At 42.3% G+C, this 15,323-nt stretch overlaps 1 protein-coding gene and 1 long non-coding RNA gene across 2 annotated transcripts; one reads left to right on the forward strand and one right to left on the reverse strand.

The window, feature by feature from the left end:
• Positions 1 to 5,223: 5,223 nt before the first annotated feature.
• Positions 5,224 to 9,879, forward strand: PRELID3B (PRELI domain containing 3B). The gene is made up of 6 exons (XM_015881750.2): positions 5,224 to 5,402; positions 5,683 to 5,851; positions 6,174 to 6,263; positions 6,600 to 6,670; positions 7,122 to 7,224; positions 7,829 to 9,879. Exons 1-6 carry the CDS (start codon positions 5,371 to 5,373, stop codon positions 7,946 to 7,948), a joined length of 585 nt encoding a protein of 194 aa, XP_015737236.1. The 5' UTR covers positions 5,224 to 5,370; the 3' UTR covers positions 7,949 to 9,879.
• Positions 9,880 to 9,965: 86 nt separating this feature from the next.
• Positions 9,966 to 13,655, reverse strand: LOC107323055. Its single transcript, XR_001559141.1, has 4 exons — positions 13,573 to 13,655; positions 12,407 to 12,484; positions 11,575 to 11,770; positions 9,966 to 10,844 (listed from the first exon to the last, which is right to left on the reverse strand). It is a non-coding gene; the product is annotated as an uncharacterized LOC107323055 (long non-coding RNA).
• Positions 13,656 to 15,323: the final 1,668 nt, after the last annotated feature.

Raw genomic sequence — 15,323 nt, forward strand, 5'->3', positions numbered from 1 at the left:
GACCATTATTGTTTAATTAAAGTTTCCCTCACCATGTCTGTACCTAATGACCATCTATCTGGAATTGGCTGAATTTCCCAAAACCTGTTTGGCACAAAATACGAGCTGAAATTACTGAAAATAGTCTTTTCTTTGCTCTGATTTCTGATAGGAGCCTTCTGATATAAGTTCTATGCTGAATTTTCTAGGCATGAACCCCAGCATTTCACATATTCCTGAACCTTTGTATATTTGACTTTCCTTTCCTTTTTCCTTTTCCTTTTTCCTTTTCCTTTTTCCTTTTCCTTTTTCCTTTTCCTCTTCCTTTTCCTTTTCTTTCCTCTTCCCTTCCCTTTCCTTTTTTTTTTTTTTTTTTTTTTTTTAAATAAGAACACAAGCTAAAGAGGGTCTCCAGCCTAAAAGTAGTTACAAGCAAGCTGTAAGGAAAATGTGACAGAAAGGAGCTAGATGCTGATCACTATAAACAGGGAATTCCCATTAACTTAAAATACTAGTTCCTGCTTTTCATCATGGATTTTCTTGCATCCTTGAGGCAAAGAAACAGTATTACCATAGAAACAGTATCCCGTGTCATTGTGGGCCTTTCTGGTGCTGTGTGCTGTTATGGAAACAGACATCTTAACTGCTGTCCATGTGTTATCTATTTCAATCATTGTGTTTGTAAAGATATGTTATTAAACTATAATTTCAGGATCCATTTTAATAACAATGAAGTCTCTGAAGTCTTCAGCAATTTACAAAGCACCTCAAGGCTTCCCCATGTTAAAAACAGCATTAAAACAAAATGTACAGTAACAGTGCTCTCACAGCAGTTACAGGCCTGTCCAAATTTCTATCGTGTCCAGCCCTCCAATCACTTGTAAAACTACTTTGGGTAAGCAGATCCTTAACCTATATGATCTGTGAAGGGACACGTCCTTCCTGCATGTGTACGTGGAAATGAAAGGCAGAAAATTCAGTGAGAAATTGTGACTTATTTGGCTGAGCTGGGAACCATGAATTCTGAAATGTTAATCCCTATTGAACCATTCTTTTGTCTTGGGAAAGACATCTTTGATCCTGATCTTGGGCTTATTCCTGAGCATTGAGTCCTTAGAGCTTTGAGAAAATCTCCTCAACCTTTTTGTCTCCATAATATCTGACATACAACTTATTTCCCTAGAGTCTGGCAAGCGACATTATTTCTTAATTCTCTGGAACAAAACCCTTTAAAAATCTGTGACACAATTACAAGTTTTTATGGCCATTCATCATTTAACTTGTCAGTTTTAAGTGGCTTCCTGGCCAATTATATTAATTATACTTTTTAATTACTGTAATTCAAGAAGTCTTAGTGTGCCCTTTTTAAACTTCATCTTTTATCTCTTTATCTTTTATCTGATTATAATCATAATCATCTGTACCAGGAAGGTGATACGCTGCCTCTTTTCCTTGCAGTTATTATGGCTTGTAATGGGAGTATTTCCTAACATTGAAAAACTGAAAAGATGTCAACTACAGATAGGATTGGAACACGTAAAGTGAAAACAGCCAAACATAATGAATTCTTTGGTAAAATTCAGGTGCCTCCACTGCGCTTCAGGGAAACAGAAAAACAACATGGAAATATGTCAGTTTTGAAAGTTGTCTAATTTTCCTCTTAAGGCCAGTGATGCAATGATGCCTCAACAATATTTGTATCATTTAAATGGAGCAATGTTTTATGAAGAGCTTCTAATTTAGCATTGGTTCAACTCCTTAAATGTTTTCCCAAACCAAACTACTGAAGATGGTGTTCTTGTATTCAGCTTACAAAAAGAACAAGTTAAGGCAGCCCATCAAAACTCCCCAAAAAAAGGCTTTCAAATTGGAACTGTGAGCTCATTTCTTGTATTCATCTCACACCCGAAAAGAACCACAAAAAAACAACAACAACCCCCCTGTTTCACTCTATACTGTCCATAAAATTGCAAAATTTTAAAAAATGTAAATAATTTAAATATATATATATATATTATATATATATATAATTATTATATATATATATAATTATATATATATATATATATATATATATAAATGCTGCACCTTCAGGGCTACAGTATCTTGCAAAAACTGCTCCTTATTAAATCTCTTTGCTTACCACAAAAAACAAAGTGACCTCAGAGGTCTCCAAATTACTTATTCTGATTAACTTTAAAAAGTCTTGTAATTCATTTAATGAATGTTACAACTTCTTTTGCAACTACAAGACCAAGACCTTCTTGTTATACCGTGCTCTGAGTGGGACAAGACACCTGGTTACTCCCATCTCCGAGACGTGCAGTGACCTGCAGTGATCTCCATAGGCTCCAGCCCTGTGCTGAGTTGAGTTGGTTGATGCTCCTGGCTCAGAACATCATTTTCCACAGGAAATATAAATCCTGATTCCTTATCAAGGACTTACAGGCCAGGGCAAAGCGACCCTTGTCTCAGCATATGGGAAGAGCCTGATGGGAGGATGCCGCCACCCAGGTCCCACCAGTGGTAATGCACTGGCTGGAATAGGGGATCCTGAACACTGAATATAGTAGAAAAAGAAGCAAGTGTGGAGCAAATGTCTTTGCTCCATGCCTCCAGTTTCGTGTGCTGATATGGTGAGATGTGGAAGTGTCCCAGAAAGCCAAGTAAGAACCAGCCAAGATGGCGCTGTGCTGTGCTGCCAGGCGCGCTCAAAATGGCGGCAGTGTGTGGAAGACACGGCCTTGGGCCGGGGGGCTCTACTGCCACAGGGTTCCAACCTCACCAAATAGCATCCCTTGGTGCAGGGAAGCTGTCTGCAGAGGGCTGATGTAGTCAGGGGTGTGCTGTAATGAAGGTGATGGCACAGGAGCACATCACATGGAGACCTGCAATGCTGCAGGTGCCTCAGAAATGCACGTATCTGTGGTCTGAGGCTGTGGTCACCCATGAAAACAAAGGGGCTCTCTTCCAGGCAGCTGTAGGTATCTTGTTTTTGTTTGGATCCGTTCAGGTCCCTTAACGTGTGTTCAGATCCTTTTGAAAGTGCTCCTTTCATTTTGAACATTAATGGTAGATCTGTACGGTGCACTGGAATACATGTTTATAACAGTAGCAAACACCAATGTGGAAATAACTATATTAAGTACGATTTTGGGGTGTTTCTTTTACTTCTTTATTTTAGCACATCTGAAGGTTCTGTGTTTACTGAAGCTGTGTGGGGGCTTCTTATTAATATCATTTTTTACTTAGACCTCCCTACGCCTGCTGATTCCATCTCTAATGTCTCTGGCAGCACCAGAACCTGTTTGAGTCCATATGCACAGGGAAACTTTCAGCTGTTCAGGCAGTATTTGTTTGTTCTGTTCCTATGGTACCCATACCATCGCACATTTGGGAGTCCCTTATTTAGAAGACACATGGTATTCATATCTTGGTTAAAAAGAAAAGCAGCTGTAGCTCCTACTTGCTTCATTTTACCTTTTTATAGGCTTCAATTTCTAGCAATTATTGATTTACAGTGTTTAATGTATTGCAGAGTAGTGTATCCCCTGAATTAGCCGCAGAATATATAATAGAGCAATTCTTCTTTCTGAGCATTAAAGCCATACACTGACATTAACCAAGAACTCCAGTTTTGCCATCTCATTGGTCATCATCTCGCTGACAGTGATGTATTTCCTCCTGACTTAGTGCTGTAGAACTGACGTGGATATTAAGATTCCTTATTAGAATCTTAGGTTTAAAGGACAATAATAAAGTGAAGCAGTTAGTAAGAAAATACATTAATGATTGCTCTTTGAGAATACTAAGTCACTGCTAAATCTACTTTGTACAAATAGATATGCAATTAATTTGTATTTTTCACATGTTTAATAGCCTGGTGTGCTCTTATAGGAGATGCTGTGGTCTTTAGAATTAAACAAGGATCAGATATAGGGAAGGAGCACAATTATTTCCAAACAACAGCAGATGATCAGAAGCTTTAAAGTACTTTAAAGCATCTTTAATTGTGCAGTTATTGTGCTTGCTCATGAGTTGTGGGTGATAACGTGAATTATCACCTGCCCACCTGATCACGCGCACATTTGTGATGCCTGCAAGTAGAAACACTGTCTGGCTGGTAGTTGTCATATTGCACAGAGTCCAAGGGACTGTTTCCCATATAACAGCAGAGTTGTGCTACATCCACAAACTGCACATCGTTGTGTATCTGCGCTTCAGTCAAACACCCGGTGGCAGCTGCTGCTCCCACTGATGGCACGGACAAGATGCAGCTCTTTATATAGGCAGATACAAACCCTTTGATCTACGCAGGTCAAAGAAGCTGTTGGTTCATAGACGTGTTGTTTATTTCTCAGACCACGTTCTACCACCTGAATTTGCTTGGACAAGAATTTGGTGTTGGTGAAGTGTCATTTTTAGCCTTTCTGGGTTTCCCAATGCCAATGTACTGACACAGGAAGCAGTGATGAGAGCTGTGTTTGTGTAGGAGGTGACTGCATGCAGCACAAGGGTTTGTTAGCGTGCAAATAGTGAGCAAAGGAGGCTGGTGTGACTTAGTGCAGGACAGGCACCTATTGGAAATGCTGACTGTCACTGTAAGTGATGAGCATTAGTATTATAGAACTAATGTACTATAGAACTAATGTACTATGTACTTCTATATTATATATAGAAGTATTACTTTTCGGAAAGAGTAGTCAGGCACTGGAATGCACTGCCCAGGGAGGTGGTGGAGTCACCGACCATGGGATGGAATGCACTGCCCAGGGAGGTGGTGGAGTCACCGGCCATGGGAGTGTTCAAGAAACGCTTGGATGTGGTGCTGAGGAATATGATTTAGCCTGGAAGTATTGGTGATGGTTGGACTAGATGACCTTCTAGGTCTTTTCCAACCTTGATAATTCTGTGATTCTGTGATTCTGTGAGCACACAGAGATGCTGCGGGATGGTTCTTTATGTCCGTGTCATGTGAACACTTGTTTCTCCTCTCTCCTATTGCAGGAAGGTGCTTCGGAACAGCCCAACCGGCCGCAGTTTTGTAACGGGCTGTTATAAAATCGCTCTCGTGCTGCCCACGCGTTACAAAACGCTCGTGCCGCTCCGTTATCTAATAACAGCGCTGCCCCCTGGCGGCCGAACCGGGCGGGTCGGGACCGCGTCCAGCCCTCCGTGACTCCCAAGGGCTCCGCGACCTCCGCGTCACCAACGCCATGTGCCGCCATTGGGCGCCGCTCGGCCCCGCCCCGCTGCGCAGGCGCTGCTGCTGCCGGCGGCCCGTCCGCGGTACGGTACGGTACGGTACGGTACGGTACGGTACGGTACGGAGCGGAGCGGAGCGGCACCGGTCCCGGAGAGCAGCGGCGGTGCCGCCCCGTGTGCGCAGCCATGAAGATCTGGACCTCGGAGCACGTGTTTGAGTGAGTCCCGGGGCGGGGGCGGTGGGAGCGGGGCGGCTTCTTCCTTCTCTTCTTCCTTCTCTTCTTCCTCCTCTTCTGTTGGGACGGGGCCTAAAGCGGCTCTTTCCCCCTGTCCCGGTTCGGTGCCGGTTCCGCTTTGTGCTGGGGGTGTTTGTAGTTAAGGGTCACACACTGAACTGCTTTAGAAGCCCACCCTGACCGCTGTGTTGGTTCAGCTTTAATACAGCTCCTGTTCCAAAGCTCCACTATTCAGCCCTGTGCTTTGGCTCTGTTCTCACAGCCACCCCTGGGAAACGGTAACAACAGCCGCCATGCAGAAATACCCGAACCCCATGAACCCCAGCGTGGTGGGAGTGGACGTCCTGCACAGACACATTGACAGCAATGGGAAGCTGCACAGCCACAGACTGCTCAGCACCGAGTGGGGAATCCCATCCATCGTGAAATCGGTGTGTGCTGCCGGGGAGGGGCAGGGAGGGGAGATGGTGAAGCAGGATGTTGTATAGAAACGTGTGACTCTTAATGAGCTCATGCAGGTGTGTATGAGGAAGTCTGTAACACTGAATGCCATCAGCCGACAATTGGCCAGGTCTTAAATTGCTTCCAGGTGCAAAAATGACATCTGCCCCAACTGAGTAGCTTTAATTTTAACTAAGCCTCACTTGTCAGCATCTGTTGGATACAACAGCTGCTACCGGTGCATTTAAAAGCACTGAAGGCCATGGCAGTTGTTGAGTATAATTAACTGTGTGTATCCGTGTCTATCTCCAGCTCATTGGCACGAGCAGAACGAAGACGTATGTACAGGAGCACTCCATCGTTGACCCGCTGAGAAAAACAATGGAGCTGAACTCCAGTAACGTGAGTACTCCGGTTCTGGTTCTGCAGTTTAAGTAGATTGCAGCTTATAGTGATGCCTTAGAAATGATCTGCAGGGTGCATTAGAACAGTGTGTTACACCTTTAAGTATCACATTCATGGCTGACCAGTTCTTCTCCAAACAATCTAAGATTGTCTAAGATCCAAACAGTCTGAGAAGACCATGAGATCAGCAAATGCCGAACGTGGAGATTTACTTATTGAGTTTTACGACCTCAATGCTTGTTTAAATCTCATCTGTGTTAGTTTAGTACCTGCAGTTTAATGTAGCATTTCTGCACTGTTTTAACTGAGGGAATCTTGATTCGTGTTCTGCAGATTTCATTTACAAACCTGGTGTCAGTAGATGAGAGGCTGGTCTACAAACCACACCCTCATGAACCAGACAAGTGAGTACCTTGTGCTTCTGAGGCTGCCCTGAGGGAGGACAGGCCTTGGCTCTGTAAGACGCAGTGATGGGTTGGTGTGACTTCTCTTGTGCTGCCTTGTGTGAATAGAGACAGTGCGCTGCCACCTCAGGACTGCCTGAAAACCTGAAGTGTTCCACTGTGCTATGGCAGCTCTGGCAGTCACATTCCCTGCAGTGCTCTGTAGGAGCAGCGTTGCAGTGCTGTGTGTGCTCCAACTGCAGGCTGCTGGTGTTGGAAATAGCCGAGTGCCACAAGGGGTCACTTGGACCTGCTGGGACTCTTGGGTTTTGTTTCATGTGTAGAAGCAACTGCGACAGTCGTTGTGTTACCAGCAAAGGTGATGACCGTGTCCTTGCTGGGGGGAGCAGGAAGCTTCTGGGAAATGCAGTTTTAACCTACTCTGGACAATTTATTTTCTGTTCTGTTTCAGAACCGTTTTGACACAAGAAGCAATAATTTCTGTGAAAGGCGTCAGTCTCAGCAGTTACCTGGAGGGATTAATGGCAAACACCATTTCCTCCAACGCTAATAAAGTAAGTGTGACCTCTGTGTAACGTGTGACCCCTGGCTACATGGCAGTACAAATCTCTGTATTACTTTCTGGCTCTGACAGCAGTCTTAGGGTACATGGAGTTCTGCTGTCTGTACTGTAGACTTCTGAAGGCTTAGCTTGTTGAACTTGCACTTTTTTTCTCCTTCCAATGTGGATAATAAATACTATTGGCCAGTGCTCTGAATCTTCATTGGGAAAACATTTCTATTTGCTTAAGTCTGTCCTTCCTTTGCTGCCCTCTTGATGCCATCTGTTTGCTATTGGAGCAGTACACACCGGGGCACATCTGCAGCAGTGCTGTGGAGCAGTGAAGTGGTGTTTGAAGGGTCGGTCCTCGTGAGTCTTTTCAGAGTTTACCCCTTGAGTTCAGCCTCGACTCATAAAACACAAACTGAATAAAAAACCACTTAGTGCTTTGTAACACAGCGCTGTTGGCACAAGGAATCTTGTGGTGTGTGAGCCAGCACATCTTTCTGTTAATTGGGTTTTTGAAGTAAAGAATGCCACAGAGCTGTGTATTTCTGTACCTCTGCTTGGATCATTGCTAGGATTCATATGCTAAAACTTACATTTGTAACCCGCAGGGCCGTGAAGCATTGGAATGGGTAATTAATAGACTCAACGCTGAAATTGAGGAGTTCAAAGCTACAGCAAGAGGAACGATGAGGAATTCAATGGCGGCAGCAGCATTTGTAGAGAAATGATAGTAAATTATATTAGTGTTATTAACAAGGTTTAGCAATCTTAAAGCTTCTCTCCAAAAATAAATATATATATTTGTTATTTAAGGTCATACCTATGTATTAGGTATGTTCCAAATTTAATTTGGAGAAAAGCTAAGCTCTTACTAATGAGGCTGATTGGCAAAACTTAATTAATATATTGGTTCAGCTGGACCGAACTTCAGTTGCAGATGATGGAATAATTTTCAAGCGTAGTTCCTGTATTTACATGAACACCAACCTGACTTAAATCCTTTCAGACGTGAAATGGCCTCTAGAGATGAGGCTGCATGTGTTGGAGGACACTGGCATGTTTGGTTGACTTCTGTGGAACTTTTGTTCTTGTGACTCTGGACTACCTCCTGGGACCAAGCCCAAAATTAAGCAGAATGGTTTCTTCCAGCATTGTCCTATTAGTTAAGTATTGACAGTTGTACGATACAACTTGGTTTAACAGAAACTTTATTACTTGAAGCTTGAAAAACAAAAGAATGTAGAAGATATTTTTGATATGCTTTTTAAGTAGCTTGACTAGTTGAGCTAACCTGGTACAACACTCTTATTCATTCACTATAGGTAAAACTTTCTGAGGTGTCTCTTGTCTGTTAACACCTGAATTCTGTTCCTAAGTTTGGCGCTGCTGGGCTGGGCAGACAGAAATGAGATCAAAGTTAACCTGATGGAATAACTCCATTTCTAAGAGCCCATTAAATAAAGGGGTACAATATGCACAGAGCCTTAAAGCTTCATAAGCTGCTGGCACTTCTGACAGTAGTAACTGTTCACTCCAGAATTTCAAAGAATCATGTAAAGGACTAAAAAATATTGCTGAAGCTGGATAGAAAGATAGCTGAACATAAAAGGAAGTAATATTAAGAATACTAACGATATACTCATTAACTTGATCATGCTTTGGATGTAACTTGTTATACATTTTGTTGTCCTTTAAATTCAACACAGTGTTCTAAATTCCACGAAGGTCCTTTACATTTTAGGCATATTTGCTCACAAAACGAGGCTCTTTAAATGAAAACCTCAAGTTTTCTACACTTTTGTTTCCTGGTACTTAGTACAGCTTCTTGGTACTGCCCTCAGTGATTCACTGTGGGAACTTCAAGCTCAAACCCTGACATCCATACTTAAATAGTTTGCTGGTAGTCCTGTTGGCTTCAGCAGAGATTGCCTGTCCCATCTGACTCCTTCAGGGTAAAGAAATAATGGGAAAATACAGCCCTGAGTCAGCTTGACCTTCGTTCTGATGCCAGAGACATTTCCTACAGCTTTGGTTCTAAGCTTCCAAGTAATCTCCAGACACTCGTAGCCTTCAAGAACTGCACTGTCACCTCTTCCAGTGTATTTTCTATTGCATGCCATTTCTGTTATATGGAACTGCCCATTGAATAGCATCTGCTATCTAAACAGCTTATTTTAAGTGGGAAGCTTAGAGGGGGAAAATAATGAATAGGGGGGAAAAAAAGAGCTGTATATATGCACCTTTTAAAAGTGTAACTAATCTAAATATTTTTCTAAAAGAAACGATTTGAAAATACCTTTATAAACAAAAGATTGGGGTTTGTTGTGCTTTTAGATTATTGCAGCTGAAATAAATAAATAGCATTTCAACTGCAGTGCATTTGAAACATCTGCAAAGCTGTACTGTAACTTCTGATTGACAAATGCAGTGCTTGAAAGTGACTTCAGACGTTTGTTCAGCCTTCAGCATCACTTGCCATTTTAAAGTCAGTTTGATCTTTTCCTAATCGAGGGCCTATGCAGTATGAATTCAGTTTGTCCTTGCACTGAAAAGCCTTTGTGAAAGATGATGCTTTTCTTTGTTGTATTTTATTTATATGCCTGCACTCTCATTATTCCAAGGGATATTGCGTTTTTAAATAAAACATCATGTGAGTTCTGCCTGGCTCCTCAAACTGTGTTCTGTTCCTTTAATTGCTAGGTCAGTAATCTGGGTGGTGTGTGGAGATGAAGGAATAGTCGAGAGTTGAATTAATAGCTTATTTTATTCAGATGTGCATTTTCTAGTGTACATTTTTAAGTAGCAATAAATCAAACCTATTTGCAGCTGCTGTCTTTCTTGCTCTCTAACAACTCCCTGTTTTTTTCCACAAACCTGACACATTAACTTGAAACCAGACTTCAGTTTGCTAGATCCCATGGGAAGGTTTTTCTCTGCTTAGACCGAGATTTGTGTACTACACTTCAACTGTTAAGGTGTGTTTCTCTCTGTGCAACCCGGTACTCATTGTTAAGAGCAGAAGGGCACTTTTGGAGCCTGTATATTCACAGAACAGTTTGTTTGTTTACCCACAGTGGTCATAATAGGAGACCTCACCCCAAGAAACTTTGTTTCTTTTGGCGTGGTGGGCTGTGCAGCAACTAGAAGCTGTGTTCTGTGTCATAAAAGGAAGTGCATGCACTGCTAGCAGTATGCATGCATGTTCAGATGGTTTATTTGCCAGCTGCCTGCATAGCTGTGTCTCAGCTGGCAGCGCTCAGATGAACACAGTGTGCTATGGCTGAATGCTTGGATGCTGCAGTGAATGGGATGTACACTTGTGCAGAGCAGCCGTGTGTTCTGCTGGACAGAACAAAGGAGGCAGATGGGAAATAAAATGGGAGTTACAGTTAGAGGGACAAAATTTAAGGATGAGAAAGAAAGGGGCTGGGGGGAGGGATAGAGAAATATGATAAGAACAAATCAGCAGTGGGGGCTGGTGAAAACTCTTTCAGCTTACCTAAGCAGACTTGATCTTCACCTCACCTGCAGACGCAGGCCATTAAACTGGACAAACTTCAAATTCACCTGAACTTCTTCTCCAAGAAATAGAAGCGAGTAAGCTTTGAGCCAGAGCTCCATGGCCTGGAGAAGGTAAGATGACTTATTACACTGTTAAAACTTTCATTCTTTTATTGTAACATTCATTGCATTATTTCATCCTTTTATTTATTGTAACAGTAAATGACTTGTGTCTGTGCGTACACTAAAAATAATGGACTTTTCTGTTAATGACTGAAGTCTAAGAAAACAAAAGGCTTTGTTTAGCCAAAAATATTTCTTCTTGCTAACAATGGGTGACAGCACCTGTTTGTTGACATAGCAGTTAGCAACTGATTTACAGCTTACTGGGGGGAGAGGCAGAATTAACCACAATTGCCTACACATCCCTGCTTCGTCTGCTGTGGTCTGTATTTGCAGTTAAAGCATACAGTGAGTTTCTTTCCAGTAAGGTAAAGCTAAACGCCCACTGTCTGCGCTCCCTTTGCACCAACAGACACTGGGTTCAAAGTAAAAGATCAGCATCCTGTTGAGGTTCAAAAGTGAACAGATGAACTCAAGAATGCTGATAACACAAGTTCGTCTGAAAGCTCTGAGTCATTTTAGAACGCCTGTGTTCTTCAGGGTGTGAAGTTTGTTCTTTCACTTGCGCAGGACTTGTGGCAAGATCTAGTAGACATTGTGAAATTAGGAGTAAAGAAACTGTAACACCATAATATGATGGAAAATACAGCAATAATAGCAGGCGGCAAAGCCTGTAGCTGCAGCAAATGAGAACAATGAGAACATAAACAAAGGAAGAAAATTTGCTTACCTTCAGATAGGCCACAGATACGCAGAGATCTCCAGCAAGACCCCCTCACTTCCACTGCCAGCCCTTAAATAAGGGGTGGATCCTGGCTGCAGCCCTTCCATCACTCAGACACATTGCTTACACCTGAGCTGCCCTGGGCTGGCCCTGCCTTCCCACCAGGTGCTCCATCACTGCTTCAGGCCTTGACTCAGCATTTCTGCAATGCAAACTGTGTGTCAGAACCTGTACTTGGGACTTAAGTCATATTTTATAGCCACCTTGTATTCTAAATTATCTAGCTGAAGAAGCAGAAACATTTAACTTTCTTAGCCTGATATTCCATCCAGTTTTATTTTCTGGTTTTAATCCTCAGTTTTGAGAGGCATTCAGGAAGCTGCATGATTTCCCTGCTTATTTCTTCTGGGCAGGGGGGAGTGGAGTATTGCACAGATTATTTCCTAGTCTGTAAAGTGAAGTGCAGTAACTTCTTTAACTAGTATCACAAAATCACAGAATCAGAGGGGCTGGAAGGGACCCCCAGGGATCAGAGAGTGCAGCCCCCCTGCAGAGCAGGTCCCCTACAGCAGGATCCTGAGTCAACCTTACCTTTCAGAGAAATACAAGCACCTCTAAGACTTGAAACCCCTGTTAAAGTGCCCCAGCCCTTGCTGCCACCTGAGCACTTCTAAAGTTTTGTTCAACATTATAACCGACTGTGACAGAAAGTTTTAGGTTATCATGCTATTTTATTAGAATACTTAAGAAATAATATAGGTAACATAAAAGAAAAAGCTATTAAACACATCAAAACATGTACGAAATCATGCACAACATTCTCAGACCTTGAATGTACCTGAATTCTCCTCTGCTGATCCTGGGCTCCTCCAGAGGCTATTTATTCCCAGATGGGCAGCTGAGAACTTGGCAGACCCTGCAAAATATTTTCTACTTGAATCCAGGTGTCCAAAAGTTAAAAATAAGTTTCCTCATCTGCTTCACCAAATAACCTTCAAAATGTAATAGAAAACAACACAGAAGTGCTGCTTTATTTTAAGATTAGAGCTGATTTTGGAGCATGTTTTCTGCTGGTGCTCTGTGCTTAGTGCTGTGTTTAGACAAAGAGGAGATTTAATAGGAGATGACCTTTATTGTCATCAGCATGCCATGATTTCCAGTAGCTGTGGAACAGATTAGGGTCATCAGCAGAGAGACCAGCAGAGCATTAGCAGCATAGCCCAATACGGCTTACACAAGCAGAGAAAGGAGATAAATCCACAGCTATCAAAGGTAGGAAGTATGACTACTGATCTGTATATTTTATACAATAATAACCGTAATTCCATATTTCTTGACAGTGTTATTTCATAGGAAAATAGGCAATAACCTTATGGAGCTAAGGCAGAAAGAATGCAGTGAAGGGATAAAGGCTCTTATAGCTGCTGGAAATCGTGTCGATACTGGCTTTTCTTTCTACTCTAACATTCCTTCTGTACAATTATTTTTTGTTCCCTGTATGATGAACTTGAGGAATTTTATAAGATTAGAGATGAAGTCGGTCATGAAGTGATGCAGTTGTTAAATAACAAGGGCTTGTTTTAAGGGATTACTTAATGTTTTCCTGTGAGTACAGGACAGCATCATAGGATGCATCAAGAAAGATTTGTCTGCTCTGCCTTCTCATCGGCAAATATTGAACTTTTGAGCTCTATGATTACAGATACATTATGAATACACATTCAGGTGCATTCATGAACTATTTCAGATCTTATCACTGGTACATTTCAGCTCTTTCCCCCCTCCCCCTCCCCACAGTAATTTTTGTCTTATGTTAAATCCCCCTGTTTAATATTTACACAGTAAAACATTATTCCTGTCACCTTCAGTCTGTGTTCAGCAGACACCTGCTGCAGCTAAAAGGTGACCTCGGTGGGAGTGCTATGCCTGGTGATTATGCTAAATCCATTATACATGCATCAGGACATCAGTTGTGTAATCACAGCAGAGCCTGGATGTATTCACCTGAGAAAAGGCAGCCTCCTGTTGCGTATATCCTCTTCCTTGGCCCATAATATACTCATGGGATGACTTTCTGAAGATGACTGGAAAAATAACAGGATTCAACCACTGTTTTACAACACAGACTTGGGATGAGAAGGCAGCAGCTGCAGATCAGCCTCTTGATCCACTCGTACTATAATTAGGTGTACCTTTTTGAACTAAAACATAAGCTGTTCCATTTCCTTTTTAATTAATGCCTCCATTCTATCTCTGTAGTGTCATTCATCAATTCAAACTAACCACAACCTAAAAACTACTGTTGTTACAGTTCAAGTTTTATGCCCAGAGGCATGATATGAAAATAATAAAATAAGACCTCGCATTACCTACATCCAAGCAGAACTGATATCACTGCATATTTCTCTACCGCACCATCACTTTAGCATAATACTGGCATTCAAAAATAAATCCCTGTACTTGCTGTGGAAAAAAATCAGTTATTTATTTGCTATTTTGTTAGCATCATCAGGAAGATCCGCAGTTTTAAGTTAGATATTATGAATGAGAAGGAAGGAATCAATCACACCTTTATAGTGAGAGGCTGGGTTTGACTTGAAGCTGTTGTGTACACCTGTGCATCTTTCATTTTAACCTCTGTCCATAAGCAGTAAGCAGCCCGGTGTCTGAATATCCCATGGTATCATCTTAATTTCCATTCCATTGCAGCTGTTTTATTTCAGACCTCCAGAGGGTACCCTTTGTCAGGCTGTCATAGATGCTAAAATCTCACTGAACAGGGAGAGCCAAGACACAAAGATGGCTGCTGCTGTAGATACTCCCCTGGATGTGAACTTCTACACTGCTCCCCTGGGAAGGAGCAATATTCTAAATAACAATGTGAGCTCTCACTATTCAACTTTCCTGCATAAAATCAGCAGCAGTGAGAGAGACAAGGATTAGAACTGTATGTTTAGTTATTTTCAAAACTGCTACTTTTTGAGTTTCACAGTATCTTTTCAAGTTGTTCTGATGTCATTAGAGATCTTTAGTTACAAATATTTCTGATTTAAAATGGGTCATGTTGTGAATTTACTTGGCTTTTCAGTTTCGCCTCTCACCTGGACCTTCCCGGTCTCACTTTCTGGGCTCCCTGGACCCCTCCAGTGTAAAGACTTCAGCCTCCTCGGAACTCTTAAAAAAAATCCCCTTTTCAGATTCTTTGGATCTCTCCAGTCTGAGCTCTTCATCCTCCGTGGAATTTTCCAGTCTCACTTCTTCATCTTCTCTGGACCTTTCCAGTCTCACATCTTCAGCCTCTTCAGACTTCTCCAGTACATCCTCTTCAGTCTCCTTAGAGCTCTCCAGTATCACCTCTTCAGATTCTTGGGAGCGCTCCAGTTTCACCTCATCCATTTCTCTGGACCTATCAAGTCTCACCTCCTCAGGCTCCCTGAACTTCTCTGGCGACAGTTCCTCAGTCTCCTTAGATCTCTCAAGTCTCACCTCAGCACCTTCTCCAGATTTCTCCAGTCCAACCTCTTCATCCTCTTTAGACCTCTCCAGTCTCACTTCCTCTCCTTCCCTAGATGCCTCTGCTCACACCTCTTCAGCTTCCTTAGATGATTCCTGCGAAATCCCTTCGACTCCAACATACATCTCAGAGCAAACCTCAACCTCTTCAGAATCACTAGATCTCACTGATTTTAATTACTTCATGCTTCCGGGATCCTCTGAGTTCCCCTCATCGGCTGCTGGGGATGTTTCTACCCTCA

Source organism: Coturnix japonica, chromosome 20 (genome assembly GCF_001577835.2).
Source record: "Coturnix japonica isolate 7356 chromosome 20, Coturnix japonica 2.1, whole genome shotgun sequence".
Lineage (NCBI taxonomy): Eukaryota > Metazoa > Chordata > Aves > Galliformes > Phasianidae > Coturnix > Coturnix japonica.